Source organism: Rhagoletis pomonella, unplaced genomic scaffold (genome assembly GCF_013731165.1).
Source record: "Rhagoletis pomonella isolate Grant_MI unplaced genomic scaffold, Rhpom_1.0 Rhpom_scaffold_03105, whole genome shotgun sequence".
NCBI classification, from domain to species: Eukaryota; Metazoa; Arthropoda; class Insecta; order Diptera; family Tephritidae; genus Rhagoletis; species Rhagoletis pomonella.
Window position 1 is genome coordinate 1 of NW_023461657.1, and position 23,930 is coordinate 23,930.

Consider the following 23,930-nt stretch of genomic DNA (forward strand, 5'->3'; position numbering starts at 1 on the left):
CCCTTCCGCGGCTGCACCGACATCGATGAGTGCACCGCATTGGAAAAGCCCTGCGGTACTTATGCCATCTGCGAGAATGCCGCACCCGGTTACAACTGCAAGTGTCCGCAAGGCTTCGATGGAAAACCCGATCCGAAAGTCGCTTGTGAGCAAGTCGATGTGAATATCCTCTGTCGCAGCAGTTTTGATTGCACCAACAATGCGGAATGTATCGAAAATCAATGTTTCTGTTTGGATGGCTTCGAACCGATCGGCTCCAGTTGTGTCGACATCGATGAGTGTCGCACGCATGCGGACGCCTGTGGAGCGCATGCGCAATGCATAAATACACCTGGTTCGTTCCGTTGCGATTGTGAAGCTGGCTTTGTGGGCACACCCCCACGCATCGGCTGCAAGGAACCCTGTGAGGATGTACATTGTGGCGAGCATGCTTACTGCAAGCCAGATGGCAATGAAGCTTACTGCATCTGCGAAGATGGTTGGACGTTCAATCCAAGTGACATTTCAGCTGGTTGCATAGACATCGACGAATGTGATACGGTACATGGTCCCTACGGCAGTTGTGGCGTAAATGCAACATGCACGAATACGTTAGGCAGCTTTAGCTGCACGTGCCCATCGGGCTTCTCTGGCGATCCGCACGCCAAATGTGTGGACGTGGATGAATGTCGCGTGGGCAGCAAGTGCGGCGAAGGCGCGGAATGTGTTAATATGAATGGCGGTTATACCTGTCGCTGTCCAGCGGATTCAATCGCTGATCCAGATCCCACGGTACGTTGCGTGCCGATTGTTACATGCGCCGTAGACAAAGATTGTCCAGGCAATGCAATATGTGATGCGGAAAAACGTTGCCTCTGCCCACAGCCAAATATCGGCAATGATTGTCGTCATCCCTGCGAAGCGGTTAATTGTGGCTCGCATGCGCAATGCATGTTGGCTAACGGACAAGCGCAGTGCTTGTGTGTCGAGGGTTACACGGGTAGCCCGAACACGCCTGGCGGCTGTAATGATATCGACGAATGCAAGGCGAACCCATGTCAGGCGAATGCCATCTGTACGAATACACCCGGCGGCTATCTGTGTCAGTGCCCGAGCGGCACAAGCGGCGATCCCTATCGAGAAGGTTGCACCGCTGGCAAAGTCGCTTTCACTTGCTCCGACTCAAATCCCTGCTCACCAGGTGAAACTTGCGTCACAGATTCATACACTGGCAATGGTGTTTGCATTTGTCGACAAGGTTACGAACGCAATGCGGAGACGGGACAGTGTCAAGATGTGGATGAGTGCTCACCGAGTCGGCAGAAAGCAGCTTGCGGTCTCAACGCGCTTTGCAAGAACTTACCGGGCAGTTACGAATGTAAGTGCCCACAAGGCTTTAGCGGCAACCCGTTCGTCATGTGCGAGCAATGCAAATCACCGGAATGTCAATGCCAACCACCTTACAAATTGGTGGGCAACAGCTGCATACTCGCCGATTGCTCGACAGATAAGAAATGTCCAGGTGGTGCGGAGTGTATTTCCATTGCTGGCGGCGTCAGCTACTGCGCTTGCCCGAAAGGCTACAAAACAGGCCCGGATGGCTCTTGCATCGACGTGGATGAGTGCGTTGAACGCGACGCGCAAGTATGCGCTTTTGGGGCTGAGTGTATCAACATCCCTGGTGGCTTTACCTGCGCCTGCCCGGATGGGTACAACGGCGATCCATATCACGGACTGTGTGCGCCAGCGCAACGTAAGTGTGCCGCCGATAAGGAATGTGGCACGAACGAGAAATGTGTGCAACCTGGCGAATGTGTTTGCCCACCACCTTTCTTCCTGGATCCCTACGATAATAACAAATGCAAAAGTCCTTGTGAACGATTTCCTTGTGGCATTAACGCGAAGTGTACACCAACAGACCCACCACAGTGTATGTGCGAACCTGGTTTCAAAGGAGATCCGCTTATGGGCTGTACGGACGAGGATGAGTGTGCTCATTTGCCTTGCGCTTATGGCGCTTATTGTGTTAATAAGAAGGGTGGCTATCAATGTGTCTGCCCGAAAGGTTTCACTGGCGATCCATACAAAAGCGGTTGTATACTGGAGACCGGCGTGCCCAAGAGCACCTGCACAAGCAACGAAGATTGCGCTAGCAATCTGGCCTGCGTGGAGGGCACTTGCGTGTCGCCGTGCTCCAGTCTACTGTGCGGCCCCAACGCATTCTGCGAGACAGAAAACCATGCAGGCTGGTGTCGTTGCCGCGTTGGTTATAGCAAAGATCCGAACGGCGACTGTGTCTCTCAATGTAAGGATATCATTTGCGGCGGAGGCGCGCTCTGCATACCAACTTCGGACGGTCCTACTTGCAAGTGTCCACAAGGTTACTTCGGTAATCCATTCCCTGGCGGTTCCTGTACAACGGATCAATGTAGCGCATCACGACCTTGCGCTGGACGACAAGTTTGTATCAATGGCCGCTGTAAAGAGCGTTGCGACGGCGTGGTATGTGGCACTGGCGCCACCTGCGACAAGAGTAGTGGAAAATGTGTTTGCGAACCCAACTTCATTGGCAATCCAGATCTCGTGTGTGTGCCGCCTGTTAAAAATGCCGAATGTGAGCCAAAGTGTGGCGAGAATGCGCATTGTGAATATGGTTTCGGCAACAGCGTATGCGCTTGCAATCCTGGCACAACTGGCAATCCATATGAAGGTTGCGGACCACAAAGCAAAAATATCTGCGCACCCAATAGCTGTGGACCGAATGCTGAGTGCCGCTCTGATGGCCAACAAATTAGTTGCATCTGCCCGCAAGGCTTCACCGGTAATGCATACGTGGGTTGCCAAGATGTGGATGAGTGCGTGAACAAACCATGTGGCCTAAATGCTGCTTGCCTCAACTCAAACGGAGGTTTTGAATGTCTCTGCTTATCTGGCTTCGCCGGTGATCCGTTCAGCAGCTGTCAGCCAGTAGATAGTGTTTTCTGCAGCGATGCTGAGCGGTGTGAGTGCAGCGCGCGTGTGGAATGCCCCGACGGCTTTACTTGCGAGAGTGGAAGGTGTAAAAATCTGTGCTCCAAAACTGCCTGCGGTCCCAGGGCCGTCTGCGATGGCGGTAAGTGTATCTGTCCACTCGGGTACATCGGCGACCCGCATGACACCAACACTGGTTGCACCATTCGTGGTCAATGCAACAACGACGGGGACTGTAAGCACTCCGAAATTTGTTTCCAACTGGGCAAAGGTTTGCGTAAGTGCGTCGATGCTTGCTCAAAGATACAGTGTGGCCCCAATGCGCTTTGTGTATCAAACGATCATCGATCTTCTTGCATATGCACTGATGGCTACTTCGGCAACCCCAGCAACTTGCAAGTCGGTTGTCAACCAGAACGAAAGGTGCCGGATATTGAAGATAAATGCAAAACAGATAATGACTGTGAGGCTGGATTTTCATGCGCACCCGATATGCAGGGTACAAGAGAATGCATCAATCGATGCACGAAAGTTGTTTGTGGCACGAATGAGGTATGCAACATCGATGCGAATGGACATGCGCTATGCAATTGCGCAGACAGTTTTGTTTGGAATCCGGTTACTTCATCGTGCGAGAAGCCCACACTGCCAGACTGCACCAGCGATAAGGACTGTCCAACGGCTGCCGCCTGTCGACCAGATGTGGTAGGTGTACTTAAATGTGTTTCTCTCTGCGACGAGTTCACCTGCCCGGCAAATTCCGTCTGTGTGGCGCGCAATCATCAAGGACGCTGTGACTGTCTTTCCGGCTTTGTCGGTAATCCGAATGATCGCAATGGCTGTCAGCCGGTGGTCAAAAATCAATGTCGCACCAATGCTGAGTGTGCTGAATCGGAAGCTTGTATTAAATATGGACCTAGCGAAAGTCTCACTTGCCGTCCGGCTTGTGAAAGCGTCAAGTGCGGACCACGTGCGGTTTGTATCACCAACAATCACCTCGCTCAATGTCAGTGTCCACCTGGCCCATATGCAGGCGATCCAAATGACCCCTTCAATGGGTGTCAGAGTGTGCCTTGTGTCTACAATCACGACTGTCCGCCAACGAAAATGTGCAACCGCATGACACACACTTGCTACGATGTTTGTGACGAGGAGTCCTGTGGCGAGAATGCTATTTGCATTGCTGAAGATCATCGCGCTGTGTGCCAATGCCCACCAGGCTTCAAAGGAAATCCCATGCCAGAGGTGGAGTGCACCAAAATAAGTGGCTGTCTTGCGGGTACTTGCCATCATTCCGCCATTTGCGAGGTAACACCGTCTGGCCCAATATGTCGCTGCCCCGAAAACTTTATTGGCGATCCGGAAACCACAGGCTGCCGTCCCGATAGTCAATGTCCCAATGGCGATGCCGATTGTCCAGTGAATACCATATGCGCTGGTGGCCGCTGCATTGATCCTTGCGATAACGCCTGCGGTCAAAACGCCGAATGTAAGGTTGTTAACCGTAAGCCTGTTTGTAGCTGTCCACTGAAATTCCAACAGAGCGGCGAGTCGCCTAAAGAGGGATGCGTGCGCTCAGTTTCAAGATGTCGGTCTGACATCGACTGCGGCGGTGAAATCTGTTACAACGGTCAATGCCGCGTGGCATGTCGCAATGCGGACGACTGCTCGACAGGAGAAAAATGCTTAAACAATATTTGTGTAATTCCTTGCTTGGACCACAGCCAATGCACATCGGGTTTGGCTTGTTTGGAAGGCCTGTGCGTTATTGGCTGCCGTAGTAATAAAGACTGCTCCGCCGATCAATCCTGTATCAACAACAAATGCGACGACCCTTGCAAGACGGGCGGCATCTGCGGTCCAAATGCGCTATGCAGCATCGACAAACATCTCAGTCAGTGCACGTGCCCAGAAGGCTTCGAAGGCAACCCAACAGCCGATCAAGGTTGCGTTCGCGTACCAGCACCTTGCTTAGCCACCAATCAGTGTCCCAACGGTCATATGTGCATTGGAAATCAGTGCAACCTGCCGTGTCAGAAGAACTCAGTTTGTGCTATTGGCGAACGCTGTTACCAGAATGTCTGCCGCAAGGTTTGTTACACCAGCAACAACTGCCTGCCAGGCGAAATTTGCAACAATGACGGCACCTGCCAGCCGGGCTGCGACTCCGATGCCGATTGTCCGCCGACTGAGCTTTGCCTGAGCGGCAAGTGTAAGTGCGCGTCCGGTTTCATTGGCACGCCTTTTGGCTGCTCTGACATTGACGAATGCACAGAGGAACCTTGCCATCTGACAGCGCGCTGCGAGAACATACCCGGCTCTTACCGTTGCATATGCCCCGATGGTACCGTAGGCGATGGGCTCTCTCAACAAGGCTGCATCGCTCCCAAAGAATGCTACAGGGATCAGGATTGCGCAAACAATCTATCCTGCGTTAACGACAAATGTACGGAACCCTGCACGAATACCACCTGCGGACCGCATGCGCTGTGTATTGCTGAAAATCATCAGGCTGCTTGTGACTGCCCACCCGGTCATTTGGGCGACCCCAGCGAACATACGGTCGGCTGCTTCAAAGTCGAATGCATCGTCAACGAAGACTGCGCTAGTGACAAGGCATGCGATAGTGAAACCAATCGTTGCATCAAACCCTGCGATCTAATATCTTGCGGTAAAGGCACCTGTAATGTTGCCAATCACGAAGCGCTTTGTTCCTGCTATGAGGGCTATCAGCTCGTCAACGGTGAATGCGAGGATATTGACGAATGTCTGTCAAAACCTTGCCACAGCACCGCCATGTGCCAAAATCATCCCGGCAGCTACCAGTGTCTATGTCGCGAAGGACTCATAGGCGATCCAATCAATGTGGGTTGCCGTGACCCCAACGAATGTCTCACCGACTCGGACTGTCCTTCCAGCGCAAGCTGTCAAAATTCGCGCTGTCGCAGTCCTTGTGAGCGCGAGAATGCCTGCGGTCGTAATGCTACCTGCTCGGCGCAATCACACAATGCCATCTGCACTTGCCCATCTAATGCGCGCGGTGATCCATCCATCGAATGTGTCTATATCGAGTGCTCCGACAATGAGGACTGCGCCAATGAGAAGGCTTGCTTGGAATCGAAATGTGTGGACCCATGTACGCTACCGAATGTTTGTGGTGCAAATGCACGTTGTACCGCACAGAATCACATAGGCGTGTGTACTTGCGAAACTGGCACAACCGGTGATGCACAACTCGGCTGCGTAGCGCTACAATACTGCAACACAGACAGCCAATGCGCCTCGGGTACAATTTGCACCAATGGCATATGCGCTACGCTTTGCTCTTCCGTGCGCGATTGTATCTCCGATCAGCTGTGCATACAAGGCGTGTGTCAACCCACATGCCGCACAAATTCATCCTGCCCCGAATTCCAGTATTGTCTCAACAATATTTGCACCAAAGAGGTGCTCTGCGGCAACGACGATGACTGCGATGTGAACGAAAATTGCATACAGGATAACTATGGTCGCGCTTCGTGCGAGAATGTATGTCTAGGACGCGCCATTTGTGGACGCAACGCCGAGTGTATTGCGCGCAGCCATGCGCCCGATTGTGAATGTAAGGAAGGCTTCTTCGGCGATCCAAAGAGCGGTTGCCGCAAAATTGAATGTAACACAGACGCAGAGTGTTCGCACGACAAGACCTGCGACAATCACATGTGCAAGATAGCTTGTCTCATTGGCGAACCATGTGGCGATAATGCACTCTGCACTACAGAAAATCACAAACAAATATGCCATTGTCAACCGGGCTATACCGGTGATCCGAGTGTGCGTTGTGACGTTATCGACTTTTGTAACGATGCGCCGTGCGGTCCAGGTGCACGTTGCCGCAATTCGCGTGGCTCTTTCAAATGTACCTGTCCTCCCGGTTTGGTTGGTGATCCCTACAATGAAGGTTGTCGCACCGCGGTGGAGTGTGAAACTAGCGATGATTGTCCCCCGCATGCTGAGTGCACGAAAATTAACGGTATAACCAAGTGTCAAGATGTTTGTGCGAATGTTAAGTGTGGCACGAATGCCGAATGCATACCCAAAGGTCATCAAGCTCATTGTGCATGCCGTAATGGCTACGATGATAATCCCGCTGATCGGGTTACCGGTTGTAAGCCACTACCCGTACCATGTCAAATGACCAGCGACTGCTCGACAAATACCTACTGTTCGGATAGTATTTGTAAACGTAAGTACTAACAAAACCAACGATCCAAAGCAAAACACACAAAATTAATAACGAACGCTAATTCCGGAACGGTTTAGAATTTGAAAATATTTAATAAAACCTAAACAAACAAACCCCTTAGTGAGCTAACTTTGTAGTTAAATGCTACACTACATACTACTCTACTTACAAATAAATTCCACGCACTTGGGTACGCGTAATACCTACATATTTTATGTTTAAATATGCAGGGCGTATTTAATATAACCAAATCTAGTATAACTCCCTGTTGGAATATAAATACTTAACGAAGAAACGTAAATATCTAAACGTACGCATTCGGTTAAGCCAAAAAGACTACTCAGGAAATGATTTTGAGACCACAATAAGCTAAGCTATGGCGATTATTAAGTTTTAAGCTGTTTTTCTGCATAAAGAAGCTTAAAATTTCTCGAAAAAGATTGAGTATTGTTAGAGACTTGGAAGGCTAGACGTGTGGGCTTGATTTACCTTAGTAGGGCCCCCAAAGACAAAATGGTGTTTGTGGTACCACGGAAGGTCTATTTTATACAAACGTCCTCATACAAATATTCACTCAAAACATATCGATGCTGCGACTATCTTCCGTTCAAGTTTTCAGAATGCACGAACGAAGTTTCGCAGGCGGCAATGTCGAAACCATGTAACGTTTGGATCAATTCATCCAAAGTCACCTTTACTAACATTCTCCTCTAACCGGACGTTTACAATCACAAATCAAAGGAGACGTGAGGGAACACCACTTTGTGGCGTGACCCTTCTAACCTTACGTTATATTATAAACAGCGCTTCCCCGTTTATCCACGACAGCTCTGCCGCAAAGCGTGCGGTATGTAAGCTTAATGAATGAAAGACGCTATTGAAAGCCTCTCCTTGCAAGCTGTGTAAGCGACTTATGCACTTCTAATAGTTCCTCCATCCTTTAACAAAAAGTACCTTAAACTATGAAATGAATCACTCACAACTTCTAAACCCTTTCGTAGGTAAACAAAAAGTTTTAGCTATATGCACTTCTCAACTGTCTACTCGCTGAACTTACTTAGCTTAGTAATAAGTCACGGACATCTAATAACCTTTGTCAATGAACCCGTCGCACAAAAAGCTCAACACACTTGGAGCATTTTACTGCTTTTGGAGTCTCCTCAGGGCCTTTGAAAAATGAGCTCATTCGAAAAGCTGTGTCTGGTAATTCGCCTGGCTAACAACTTTGCCTTAATGCGCAAATAAATACTTCCTAGGAAATACACAGCTATCAACAGAAACTAGAGTACGGCTCTGCATCTAAAAAGCCTGTTTCGAGATGCTTCTCATCTTTCTCTACAACTTCATCAGCCTGCTCTGAACCTGTCCCCACCAAAAAGTTAACCATCTCAAATCGAACTTAACCACATCACACACACTGCGGTTTGAGGTTTATAAAGCGGTACAAATGTAGAGAACAGTGTTCGGACCACCAAAAATCGATTCAGGACTAAAAATCCGGGCAAAAACAAATTTTCCGTACTAGATTGAATTTTTTTATTTTCGTTTCTGACATTAATTGTTTGATTTAAATATTTTCTATTCATGCAAAAATAAGAACGCGAGGCAATGTAGGGATAATATGTTAAATATTTAGGTAATATTTAGCATTTTCTATAAAGTAGAACAATTCCAACACTTAATTTTTTAAAGAGCAACAGGATCTAAACTTTTTCTACTTTATATAAATTTCATTCTACATATATTTTTTAACAACTTAAGTAAAGTTCTGCATCCGCCAATTTCTACAGCCATACATCAAAAATAACGAAGTTACTTTATTGATGCATTGCTATGAAAGAGTTAAGGCTGATTCACATACAACTTTCCTCGCTTTGCTTGATAGTTCCTTGCTTTGACATATAAGATCGATGTGGGCATATGCATGAGTATGCTCACATAAAAAACGTTTGAAGCAAAGCAAAGCAAAGCGAAGCAAAATCTTGGGCAACTCTCAACTTTTGCCCGCTTTGGCATTGCATCTTTTCTCGTGCGCTTGCATTTGCATTTAATGACAAAAATAGGGTAAAGAGGAAATTTTATTGCTATTATTAGTGCATATTATTATATTGTTATCTATTTTACAGAGAAAATATACGGAGGAAAAGGAGAACGTAAAAGCTGTCAAAGCGTTTATTGTAGCATACCTTTGATACCTTCTGCGTTCCACGCTTTGTTGTCAAAGTTTGAACTGTCAAGCAAAGCGAGGAAAGTTGTATGTGAATGGCGCTTTACTTTTTAACAGTGAGAACTTTCGATTTTTTTACTGAAACCGGTGGTGAACACTCAAAAAACGGCCCAAGAGGGCATAACATGAATGAAAAAAAAAAACGGAATAGATTTGAAGTCAAGCGGAGTAGAGGAGTACATTTCAAATTTTTTCAAAAACCGGAGTAAATCTAATCTGATCTTAGTAAAGTCCAAACACTAGTAAGGAATGTTTTTTTACATTTTAACGCTAATGACCCACAGATGGCGGGAAAACACAGGGTTGTATCAGACTCTCGACGTGGTTTCGAGTTGGTTAGCTTTTAACCATCTCAGTGAAATGGTTAAGTGCTGTCATTTTTATATGGCGAAACTACGCTAAATCAAGTGGGTTATCGGCTTAACCAACTCAATAGCCATAACTACGTGGTTAGCTCCGGTGGGGACATGGTATTAGTGTATTCCTATATACCAGGAGTTAATAGCGTCGATTCGAATAAGAACTTTATAGAACTTTTGCGCTACTATCAATGCCCTGACTTGGTTGTTAGACACTGTCCATTGCTGAAGTATTAATTCGAGGTCTCTGGTTAACATGCACAAAAGATCAGCGGCATTTCTTGGATAGTTCCGTAAATTTTTACTATAGATTCGATAGCCATCTAATATTCAGTTAAGCAAAGGAATTTCCAGAAATCATATCAGGGATAGGCAGGCAAATGCTTTGGCGGTGTAACATTTTGGAATACATGATTTACCAACAAGCTTCGATCCGTTCGAGTTTCGTAGGCAGTTCAACTTGAATATCCTTATAATCGTTGGTCGTTACCTATGTATATCTGAGCATTTGTTTTATCTATGTATCTATGTTTCCAACAGAACTGCAAGAAATAATTATGTAGTCGTTTTAGCTTTAAGGGTCCTTGCCTTAATATTAGCCTTCTACTTTGATTTACTTTGAGACGAAAAGAATCAGTTCAGACTTAATCAAGTGTAAGAACCCCTCTACTGTTGCCCTTGTATCCGAGCATTGGTAAAATAATAATAGGTTTAGTTCGAAGTTCTTCAGAATTTACTAAAAAAGCAGAGATCAAAAAAAATTTAAGTCAGGCACAGGAGTCACATTTGAACAGGTTAGGTTAACAAATCGGACAGCGTAAAAAATACAGATAACCTACACAACATACACAACTGCAGACAACAGCTACAAGACGTTATACTACATGAATCTTAAATGAAAAACCACTAACCTACTCTCTAACTTTTTCCAGCTGCCTGCATACTTGACACCGAATGCGGCTCATCGGAGGTATGTCAAGGTGGCCAATGTATCAATCCCTGCCTGCAGGCACAAGCTTGCGGCATGAATGCCGAATGTCACATACAAACACATTACAAGCAATGCTCTTGCCCAGCCGGTTTCACCGGTAACCCAGATGTCGAATGTGTACGCATACCCGTGGCCTGTGCTAGCGATGCGGAATGCCATGATGGCTACAACTGCCACGACTCAATGTGTCAACCGGCTTGTCAAAACGATCAGGATTGTGCATTGAATGAAAAGTGTCTACGCGGTAGCTGTATGCGTGAGTATTTATTCTTGAAAATCTTTGTTTTCTAATTCAAAAACTTATTTCCCACTACTTTTGTCGTGTTTTAGTGACATGTCGCGTGGACAACGACTGCTTCCTCGGACATGTTTGCTTGCACAACAAGTGCGTATATGGCTGTCGTACCGATGACGATTGTAGCGCTTCTGAATCCTGTCGCCAAGACAAGTGCACCAACCCCTGCCTGGAGAATCCTTGCGGCCCGAATGCCGCTTGCTCGGTGTCTAATCATCGCGCCATTTGCAGCTGCCTTGATGGCATGGTACCGAGTCCTACACCACAGGTCGGTTGCGTGCGCAGTCCGCCTCTGGGCTGTAATGAAAACCGCGATTGTGCAAATGGTTTGGCTTGCTTTGAGTTTGCCTGCCGTCCGTTGTGCGCCGATAATGCTGGTTGTCTTTCGAATGAACGCTGCCAAGGTGGCGTGTGTAAACCACTCTGTCGACGTGATGATGACTGCCGCAACAGCGAAGTTTGCTTGGGACTGACGTGCGTAGCTGGTTGCCGCTCGGATCAGGGCTGTCCGCATGAACTGTCGTGTGTCAATCAACAGTGCGTGAATCCTTGCGCCGAACCAGCAGCCTGCGGCACGAATGCTGAATGTCTAGTGATCGACCATCATAAGCAATGCGAATGCCCGCAGGGTCTTGTCGGCAATGCGGAAGTGTCATGCAAAACGCCACGCATTGCTTGTACGCACAATGAAGACTGCGGTGGCACTCAACTATGCTACGGCGGCAGTTGCCAAGGAAAATGTCGCAACGATCAGAATTGTTTGGCGGATGAGCGCTGCATGCGCGGCACTTGTCGTACAGTTTGCAACACCGACTCTGCCTGCGCGCAAGGACAAATCTGCGAAAATCGTGTCTGCCAAATCGGCTGTCGCAACGATCTTACCTGCCCCAGCGATGAGGCGTGCATCAACAAAAAATGCAAAAATCCCTGTGATGCGCCAGGACAATGTGGACAATGCGCCAATTGCTTGGTGGTCAACCATGGCGTGCAGTGTAGCTGTCCGAATGGATTCCTCGGCGATGGACTTAGCGGTTGTCAACAGCCGCCACAACGCTGCAATCCCAGCTGTCAATGTGATGAAACGAACACCTACTGCGCTGACTCGTGCACACACTCGGACGACTGCGCTTGCGGTCAAGTGTGCGCGCGTGGCAAATGCCGTCAAAAGTGTAGCGCCGGGCGTAACTGCCCACTCGGACAACTCTGTGAACGCGGCACCTGTCTTGCCGGCTGCAAGACAAACTCCGACTGCCCCACTGATCAGAGTTGCCTCAGTGGCAAATGCGCTGATCCTTGTGCAGACAAGTCAGCTTGTGGACGTAATGCCCTCTGCACCGTATCCGATCATCGCATGCTTTGCTACTGCCCCGATGGCTATGAGGGTGAACCGAGCAAGGAGTGCGTACAATTCGAATGCGCGCAAGATGCCGACTGTGAACCGAATAAGCGCTGTGATGCGGGTAAATGTCGCAACCCCTGTTTGGAATATGGCGCGTGCGGTGTCAATGCGCAATGTCGTGTTGTGGATCGCAAACCACAATGCTCATGTCCACCGGACTACTTTGGCAGTCCCGAAACGGAGTGTCGTCCATTGGATGGTGGTTGCGCAAATCATCCCTGCGGCGCTAATTCTAAATGCACGGAAGTACCTGGCGGTTATGAGTGTGCCTGCCTGGACGGTTGTATGGGTGATGCGCACAAGGGATGCGTCTGCGAAGGACATCTGGTGAATGCATGCGCCGAACAACCATGCGGGCAGAATTCGGCTTGCCGCGTGCTCGATCACAACGAAGCGCAATGCTATTGCCCCGAGGAGTCCCCGTACGGCGATGCGTATGTGCAATGTGAGTATGAGGGTGAATAGGGTATTGGAAATTCTCAAGTAGCACATTGGTGTATAACTTGGTGTAAATTTGTGAATTTTGGTACAATTAATCAGATTTATACAAAAATTCGTAAATCTACACCAAGTTATACACCAGTGTGCTGCTTGAGTTCGAGGGCCTAAGCTAATGTGGGGGTAGATTAAAGTTAAGATCAAGATTTTGATTGATATTGAAAGAGTCTGCGATTGTAATTAAGATTAAGATTAAGAATGGCTTTAGGATTGAGATTAAGAATATTATTGAGATGGGATTGTGATTGAAATTAAAATAAAGACTTGGATTAAGATTAAGATAAAGATGCAGGCCAAGATTTAGACTAAAATAAAAAAATATTAGGTCAAGATTAAGATTCAGATTAGATTAAGATTTAGATTTGGATTAAGACTAAGATTGAGTTTGAGATTAAGATTGAGAATGAGATTACGAATAAAATTAAGATTAAGATTAAGATTAAATTTAAGATTAAGATTAAGATTTAGATTGAGATTAAAGTTAAGATTTTGACTGGAATTAGTATTAAGATTAAGGTCAAAATGATAACTTAGGTTAAGAATAAAATTAATATTAAGATTAAGATAAATATTAAAATTAAGATTAATATTATGATTAACATTAATATAAGAATTAATAATAAGATTAAGATCGAGATATAGATTCAGATTAAGATTGAAATTGAGATTAATATTAAGAAATATGTATTTATATTATTTTTATGATTTTTTATAAATATTTAATTCTCCCGCTTCTCATTAATCAATTGATTTTTAACATCCACCCACTACTAGGTTACTTAACGCCACCACAAGAAGACTGCCGCACTCAGGGTTGCATTACAGGCGAATGCATACGCAAAGGCGTCGACTATGTCTGTCGGCACGGTAAGTACCAAAATTTTACGCTTATTTTATGTACCCCTTAGGTGGTCTAAACAATGAATTACTCTATAACCAAAAATTTTTAGCATACTTAGTGAGTTTAGTAGATTTTTTTTTTACTTGCAGAATTGTTAGTTTAGCCTCTCTTAGTTCGTTTTTTTTTTTTCTTGGTTTTGTTTTGGTGCTAAATGAGCATTTGCTAAGACCACGTCTAGTCTAATACCACCATAATAGCCTATACAATTAAATCTTAAATATTATTAATCTTGTGAGTAACAATTGTTTGACTTGAGATATATGTTTTTATGCAATTTAAAAAAACCAAAAAATAAATAAATTTTAAATTTAAAAAATTAATTGCAAGAAATTAACCCCAAATTTGAAATGTTTTTTTACTAGTTTAACAAATTTCGTTAAAATTAAATAATACAATTAATCAATTAAAATGCAACAATTTTAATTAAAAATCTAATTTATTTATCGAAATTTAATAAGATGTTACCAATTTAACCTTTGACACAGCAAAAGTAATCACATATTTGCGGTTAACAGTTGTTTTTAAGCAAATATTTCTCACAGTGTAGTGTGTGTAAATACAAAATATAATAAAAACCAAAATTATTTTGATTTTAATACAAATTTAGTTACTGGGTTTTTTTAGACATTTTTAACGTTTCACACACACACACACACACACACAAATACATACAAGCATATACAAAACAATATTTACACGCATTGTGTTTAGTGTCCCAAAGTAAAGAAGGAAATAAAGAAAAAATAATCTTCAATAAGAGAGCAAATCGCAGGAAAGTAAAAGAAGTATTACAAAGTAAGACTGGAAAAAAAGACTGGCGCGAAAAAATATTTTCGCAAGAAAACCTAAGTATTTTTAAGCACATTTATAATATTTTAATTTTTATTTGCTCAGTTTAGGACCATTTATTATTTAATTTAATTTTAATTTATTTTTCATTTAACTTTTGTTTTGTATTTTATTGAACTTTTTATTTTTGAATTATTTTTATCAGCCTTTTTTTCGTAGCAAATCCCCTTAAAGAAAGCATTTAAACTATTCGTACAAAGAAATATATTCGCATAGCTTATATTTCAAGTGTGATATTACATACATATATAAATATTCAATACGAAATGCTTGAAAAATAAAATTTCGAAAACCATAATTAGAAAGATACGCATATGGAAATTCGTGGAATGTCGCTGTCGCTATCGCGGTCTCCCAATCTGTGCCTACAGACATGTAACACATTAATTAAATTTATTAATTACATTCTACTTACAAACCTACATACATAAATATGTATATCTACCATTCACCTATTCGTACCAAACTACATATATTTAACAACGCCAACCAGAAACAAAATTTTTTCAAGTTTTTTTACATCTGCTTTCATTGTTGTTTTAAGAAAATAAATATAGGCATCTAAGTAGTAGAACAATGGCTACATCCGTATACAAATATCTTCTTTTAACGTTACGCAATAAAAGTCAGTAACTCACCAAAAACATATAAACACATATCCTGCTACATTTCCATACACACACATATGAATACATCCCTTATTATTTATCCTAAAACCATCATCCTTATCCAAAACAAGTCATGATGCAGTACACCGTATTCTAGGTTAAATGCCTCGATACTTATTCATCTCGTAGGAAAAAAGAACTTTGTTACACTGAGAAAATCGTTTGGTTACGTTAACTGAACTGACATTTTTTCTCATTCCACGCTACCAAAATGCCGCAAGTGTAAACATTAAAGCTTTAATGGTTAGAAGGCTACAAACATATATCCTCTATTGATCCCTATTGTAAAAGGCAAAGCGACTAATAGGTAACTGTCCTTTCAAGTGAGCTTTTTTGCAAAGAAATTTTATAAAAACTTTTGAGTCGCACTAAAGCTACTTATTTTCAAACCTCAAAACTGATTTGAGCTTTTCTACAAAAAAGTGTCTACCAAGAGCTTTTTAATAATTTTCCGCAAATTTTTAATTTTTCTAAGTTGACTACTTAAATCTAAAAAAAAAACTAATTTGAGCTTAATTAGTGGCAGAAAAACAATTTTTTTTATATTATCTTACTAAAGGTTGCCAAAATAAAGTTTATGCAACATTTTAACTTTTTAGCTTAGCCATTACAACCCCACAGATTGTACTAAACTTTTTTGGAAAAAAAGTTTTTATAAAAAGCTTTTCTTCTTCTTCTTTTTTGGCGCTAACCATGAAAAGCTTTTAGGGGCAGAAAATCAGTTTGAAGCTTGCTGCGACCTCCCGATATCATTTTTTGAAAAGCTTTTTCTTACTTAATAGTTAATACAGACTCACAAGATCATTTCCTGCAAAAAAATTATTATTTACTTACGAAAAGTTTTTTTTTTTTTTGTGGCAGAAATGCGCGATTATGTTTGCTTTGAAATGCTAAATGTGATTTTCAACAATGTTTTACCGCTATTGCGTGTGTTAGGATTGATAAGTTAATTTCACAATATCGACTTGTTTGAGCTTCTTTTGTGAACAAAAATGTTTCAAGGGCTTTTTAGTACCGCCCGAAAATCCCATTTAAAACATTTATGCATACGAGAACACTTTTCCCTTTACTAACTATTTTGAAAGCGTTTTTTTTCAAATATGTAGCCTTTTTTTTAAGCTTAAACTTAACAAGCGTCTAAAGCTTTCAAAGCTCTAGCCTAAATTAGACTTGTTCTCGCATTTTACAGCTATGTTTCTGCCTGCTTTTTGAGCTTTCTTGAATTTCCTTTCTATTTTGTTTAGACATGCACAGCATAACAGCTCTATATGTTCATTACTGATGTAGACCCGCAATTGAGAGCTTTTACTCTGAACGCGTCTACACAAAGCTCTGCACGCTGGCCATACTACTAAGTGGCGCCGAATGAGCTATATGGTTTGGATTCTTTATAACAGTTTTTTTTTTTTACTCTATGCCAACGGGATCCACGCCGGGAAATGACCTGCCAGCAGCGTTGCCGAATGCTTTTGGTGAAAAATCGTCATTTTACCTTGAAAAAGTCGTAATTTCGGCCAAAAAAACCGCAAATTTTTTGATATAATACTGGGTGGCGCCGAATGAGCTACATGGTTTGAATTCTTTTTAACAGTTTTCTTTGGGGATATTTGAAAGAAAGAGTGTACGTTAACAAACCAAGAACCATTCTCCAACTCCAAACCAACATTCGAAATGAAATCATGGGCATTACACCCGAAATTCTGCGAAAAGTTATGGAAAATATGCTAAAAAGAGCACGTATGTGCGAAGCAGAAAATGGACATCACTTACAGGATATCATTTTTCAAAGCTAATTGCAAAAAATTCCCAATAATATACTGTATTTAAAAAAAAAAAAGTTATAATAATCGCATAAATAAAAAAGTGATAAACCATTTAAACCATATAGCTCATTCGGCGTCACCCTGTATTTCCATTGTCGATGTAGACATTCTGAGAAAAAGCTTTTACTGGCAATCCAATCCATTTCTTTCATGAGCTGATGGACCAATTTAAAAGCTGCAGAACTCACATAGGCATTAACACATTCCACAATTCCTAATTTTTTAATATTTAAAACAAAAGAGCTTACTTGCAGAGCTTTTTTGCACTGACAGTTAATTCTAAAAGCTTTCGAATGCACAAATCCAAATTTTTAATATGTTCTAAATAGAAAATCTCTGAGCTTTTCATCTATCCAATCTCAGCTAACACACAGTTACGTAACGAGCTTTTATTTTACGGTAATTTTTGTAATTTAGTTTAATACTTAGTTTAATCTTACGCTCTAAATTTTATTTTTTTTTAACCTAATGATTTGAAATTTTCATAAATAAAAAAGTTATCGGTGTAACGCCTCGAATGCCTAACATTTCCTTACCCTATACAACTTTAACATCATCCACTCCTAATACCTCCCAATTAACTATACACTCAACTGTGTGTAACAAAGCAAAGCAAAGTTTTTAGTTTTATACCAATGCATACATACATATAGTATCTGTTTCTAATACAACAAATAACCAAGTATCAAAATTTAGTACAAAATTGTTTGCTAAACAAAACAACAGCAGCAGCAACTACAACAATATTTTGAGCTAATTTACTAAAAGTTAATACTAAACAGAAATTACAACATCGAATAAAACGCCGCGATAGCGATAAGTAATATAAACAACAACAAATTAAAAAAAAAATGCTACAAAAATATATAACGATTGGCGAAGGAATGGATAACAGATATAAACATGTGAACAATGTAAAGCACGAAGAAACAGCGTATTGAAAAATTTAGACAAATAAGAAAACCTGACAACGACCTCCACACGTACACGCACACCACCCACACACGTAAACACACAAACACACACAGTTCCAATAACTGACTGCCGCTGTGTTTTCACCCACAATAAGCCCCTTTCGCAACGTGCTCTCTCCACCACCAACATCCATGTGCTCCTCCATCCGCCTGTTGTTTGACCCCCCTGATACACAAAAAAAAATTAAATTAATTTTGATAAATATGTTTTTTTTCTTCCAAAACAAGTGCGAAAATGAAAATTGAAAATTTTTAGGTATTAAAAATTTCAAAAAATAAAAAGTGTTATGTAGTTAGTGTTAAGAAAGAGTGCTAAATCAAAAGCTTAATACTATTTGAGTGAGTAAATAAATATGTATTATTCATATTTGAGTATATCTGAGTATATTTTTTTACAAATCTGAAATAACTATATGCAGTTTAGTCTCAGATTGGGAACTGTGGACGGGACAATTCTCACTTGGTTCACATATGCCAGCAAAAAAATAATAATATTTAATTTTTTTTTATTTTTATATTCATAACTTTAAAAAAAATTTAATTTTTATTAAACAAATATATATAAAATCATAAAAGTAATTTTTTAACCAAATGTCACGAAAACCTCAAATGAATTCTCTCATAAATTTTTTTTCGACATCATCGCGCCTTGGCGCCTAAAAGTCGACCCTTACAGAAGCGAACAAAAAGCAAACACTCACTCACTAATCCTATCTCACTCTCTCTCTCTCTCTCACACATATTCTGCTCGTACCTCTCTCTAAACCTGTTACAAATTACTTAGCTTATTAATTGGCATTTTAGTTTGTATATAAGCAGACATAATTTGAAAAAATAAAAATAATCAAATATAAATTGTATAAAATTATGCAGCATAGAAAATATTACAAAAAAAAAACACCAATCGTATTAATAGTAAGCATAGGCTCCGGAGACGCCAGCCAGCTAGCTAGCTGTAACTAAATTCACTAACCCCAACTATATATTTGGTAATTTGCATTAGTCAGTAAGCTGTAAATATATTTATCTAAAACAAAAACAAAACTGTATTTCTTTGGCAGTGCGCTATATACTAACACTTGTACATAAATATTTATACCAGAATCTGTGTTGTACAAATACAGACACTCAATTGTAAAAAGAATGTATAAATTATTTGTAAAAAAAAAAATTATAATTTGAAAAATTGGAAAAAGTGCTTTTCAAATTTGTATAAATTAGTTTTGGTATGATTAGTTCAGTTTTTTTTTTCAAATTGTAAATTGAAATTTTGTAAAAATTTGTATAAACGAAATTTTCCTTTCATAATTTTCCTGTTTGACATACATACATATTGTTTTTTTAGTTTAAAATTTTTTTAACTTAAAATGCATTTTGCTTTTGAAAACCTTACATACATGCACGTATAAACATTTCATAAAAGTACCCAAAAACAAGGTACGCTTTAGGGCAGAGCGCATGTGTTGGATGTCGTACGAATTTTTGTCAAAATATCCAAATAAATTAAAATATTTTAATATTAATTTCAATGACGAAAAGCTTAACAGCTACTCAGAGGGCAAACAATCTGTTTTTTTTAAGTGAACAAAAGAAATAATTTATTTTTTGCGAAAAAAAATGGCGTATATTCCAACGAAAAGGCGATGCAGTATCAGTTTAGACAGTTTCAATTGATAAAGTGTCAGTTCCCGAAGGCTCTTTGACAGTCCATAGTCAGTTTTGAAGAGCTTTGACAGTTTATTTTCATTCAAAAGTCAATTTTAACAGTATAAAATGTGCCAATTTTGGAGAGTTTTTGACAGCTCGTTATCAAAAAAATTTAGAAATCACGCTCTCCAGATATTATATTTCACTTAACTGCATTTTCTAACGCACCACAAGATCAAAGCATGCCACATTGTATGTTTTAGCTTGAACTCGCATATTCGCACAAACTTAAAGAGTAATTTTTGAACAATTTACCCTTAGAGATGTCAAAAAATGGCAGTTAATTTTTCAGAGCTATACTCCATTTTACTTCAGCTCGTAAATATACAACTAATTTTTTTCACACATGGCAACCCTTCTTTCATTGGAAATTAATTTATGCTCGGGCTGCTTTTTAAAACTTAAAAAAACTGCAAAAAAAGCGTAACTTTCGAAAAAGTTTTATCGAAGGGCAGATTTTATGGCTTCAATTCTGTGAGTTTTTCGAAAAATATTCAACATTAAAAAAAACCTCTCAAAACCGTTCCAAATCAGTCTATAGCTTTTCAAATTGAAAGAAAAACAAATTGTTTTTCCTTTCCTTTCATTGAAAATTACCTTTCGGCTCAAACTGACTTTTAATGCCTTAAAAAGTTCTAAAAAGCAAGACGCTCGATACATGTTATCAAAAATGCCATTTTTATTTTCAACTTGCTGATGTTTTCAAAAGAAAAAAATATCCAAATAAACAAAAATTTATATTACAAAAGACAAATGGCGTCCAAAGTAGACGATGCTCCCAATAAGGTAAAAAATTGCGTGCCAACTGCCTAAAATCGTAAATATTCGCACTTAAAAGAGTTTTGAAAGTTTGCTAAATACTTTTTAGAACTTTTTGAAAAATTTTTCAAATATTTTTTTTTACATTTTCAAAACTTCAACCAACAATATGTCACTAGAAACGAGAGCTCATCCTCATTTGGCTCCCCTTTCTACTTGATACTGTCATTTGTAAAAAATATGCGCCATTTTTTTATACTTAAAAAAAAATTTCAATTTCATTCACCACGCGCATTGGGCAAAATAAAAATAAAAAACATATATTATCTATTGTAAAAAATGCACGCATCATTCACTCAAAACAAATGTATGAACATAAATAACTCGCTTGAAAATCCAATAGCTAACTAAATAAACAAAACACAACAACAACAACAAAAGTCACATACTGACTACTACTACGACTAAAACAACGCTTTTGCTGAGTTTTTGAAAATGTGAGATGATTCCCCTTCACAGTTCTCCACTCATTTGACTGTATTTTCAAACACAACACTGATTTTTTTCAAAACAAAAATCAAAAAAAATCAAAAATTTATTACTTAGCACTTTTCCTAAATTTACACCCACAAAATTTGTGCTACAACAGCAATAAAAAATATATTATAAAATTATAACTCTCTCCCCCTACCGTAAATAACAGTACTTTTCCAATAATTTTTCAACCTATACAAAAGTTTAGTGTTTAAAAAAATTTAATTTTAATTATATGAATATAGTTTTTATTTTTGAATTTTAATTAATCGTTAAACGCTATTTTTATTTCGTTTCGATTTCTAACACTTTTCGTTAACTTTTTTAAATAAAGTAAATACACAGCCTTATTTGATTTTCTTGTTAGTGGAACCTCTCTCCCTTCTCCGCAAGTAAATCCACTACCACACACCATCCACCATCCACCAATCACAATCAATCCGCACAAGTGCCCCCTCCCACACAGTACCAACAAAAGCGACACCACACCCACAAAACCCACTCACTGACAAATTTGAAATTTTTAGTGTCACTAAAAAACTCATAGAACTACAAACAAATACTCAGTCAAATAAGAGTCAAATACTTTACGCGACACTACCCACCCCAAACACTCTTCTGAATCCCTTTTTAAAATCTTAGCTTAGGGCTAATTTAAGTTTATACATTAAGTTCCTTTATTTTTATGCACAAAAAATATTCCTTCTACCCTTAAGCGATGTTTCCACTTCGTTTTTTTTTTCTTCTATTGCGCTCTCGAAATCTTTACGTTTACTTCGAGTGAGCATTGAACTCAAAGCTGTTCACTCATTCACTCAACCACTCACTGACTCTTTTCTTTTCTGCTCGATTTGGCTCTTGACTGTACGTGCTGTAAAAGCAACAAAAGCAAGTGAAAACACTCTTCCTCTGTCACCCTCTAAATGTGCATGTACTATATGTTTCACTTACAACAATACACTAGTTGTGTCTCACTGAAATTTCGCTCTTTTTTTCTATGCACATGCACTCTTATGTCTAAGTACCACCGAAATTATATCAATGTTTCTCCATGTGCTTAGACAGGTGTGCTCTTACAAGTCACGCATACGTTTCTTCGTCTGTCTCCTCTTTTTTGCTCTCTATATCTCACTCACTATTATTGTGCATTATATGTATGTATGACGTGTCAAATATCTATTAGTACAATCCTCAATTATATCGAACCGTGCAAGCGATTAAATATTTATTTAAAACCAACGCACCAACCGACTACCAACAAAAACGCGTCGTCTCGCTATATCACTCTCTCACTCTCACTCACTCAATCACTCTCTCTCTCTCTTCTTCGGCCAATTCAAATTCCATTTTAGACACCGAACAATGCACATCAGACGTCGAATGTCCCAGTGAGAAATCATGCCTGCAAGGACACTGTGTTGATCCTTGTTCGGTGCGTGGCGTTTGTGGCGCTAACGCGCTTTGCAAAAGCGTACTACATCGACCGCGTTGTTCCTGCCCCAGTTGCTATATTGGACGTCCCGAAGTGGAATGTAAGCCTGATCCCAAGTGCACAGATGTCACGGCGCTGCAACCACGTGATCCACAGCAGCAAATACCCTGCACGCAGGATAGCGATTGTCCCGACACGCTACAATGTAGTCACTATGGCCAATGCGCCGATCCTTGCCAGAATCCGCTCTTTATTTGTGGCGGCAGCAAGAAATGTGAAACGAGACGCCATCAACCGGTATGCGTCTGCAAGTCTGGCTTTATTGTTAACGAATATGGTGAACTGACATGTGCGCCTGAGAAGCGTGAATGCTATCGCGATGATGATTGTGCCTCGAATATGGCTTGTAGTGAGGGTAAATGTCGTAGTCCGTGCGTAGTGCCGGTAGGTAGACAGCCTATTTGCGCTGAAAATAAATCATGTGAAGTGCAAGATCACAAGCCGGTGTGTATATGTATGAAGGATTGCCAGCCGTCAATATCGATTTGTCTGCGTGACGCGGGCTGTCCGTCGGGACTGGCATGCCGCTCATATCAGTGCGTAAATCCGTGCGATTTTGCAACGTGTGCGCCCAATTCGCCATGCATCGTCGAGGATCATAAGCCGATTTGTAAATTCTGCCCGCCTGGATTTATAGCCGATGCCAAGAATGGATGTCAAAAAGGTAAAGCATACGTCTAGAGTTGTATAAGTGTGAAAAATGTAAACTACTACCAAAGCAAAAAAAAAGCAACAAAAAAACGCAAAACCTCTATCTGTCTCTGTCTGTCACACGCTCTATCCAACTCTCCTCCAATTTTTTTTCACGCTCGCTAATATTGCCACACATGACGCGCGCACTAACACGCTCGCACGCTCAATTTGTGCTACTCGTAAGCGCACAGCGCTCTGGGGGGCGAGTGTTGTGCGAGGGCGCGCGCCAACTAAAATCTCTTCGCTTCAGGCAGCTAAACTAATTGCGCAATGGTATTCATGTGTGGCTCAGGGATTATGTAACAATAAAGAGAAGAGCCGAGCGCGAGCTCCTCGATTTCATTTTATATAAGAAATGTATAATTTTTAACCAAAAACAACAACGCCTCAAATATTAATAAGGCCCACCGCAGTTTCGGTTTAACGAGAAACCTAAATCCATTGCTTTTTCAGCACCATTTTTTAATAAAATCGATTTCAAGTTTATTGTTTTGAAGACTTGATTTTGTTAAACTTTTCGAAATTCCAAGCTAACAAACAATAAAATCCTCTACACATTCACACACGCTCATGCCACAAGTTAATCA

General features: G+C 41.0%; 1 protein-coding gene across 1 annotated transcript; it reads left to right on the forward strand.

The window, feature by feature from the left end:
• Positions 1–3: 3 nt before the first annotated feature.
• Positions 4–23,468, forward strand: LOC118753957 (fibrillin-3-like; the record flags this gene model as incomplete). The annotated part of the gene is made up of 5 exons (XM_036488829.1): positions 4–7,174; positions 10,693–11,007; positions 11,082–12,890; positions 13,718–13,810; positions 22,511–23,468. Coding segments are annotated over 5 exons (10,209 nt in total), but the record flags the coding sequence as incomplete, so codon positions are not given.
• Positions 23,469–23,930: the final 462 nt, after the last annotated feature.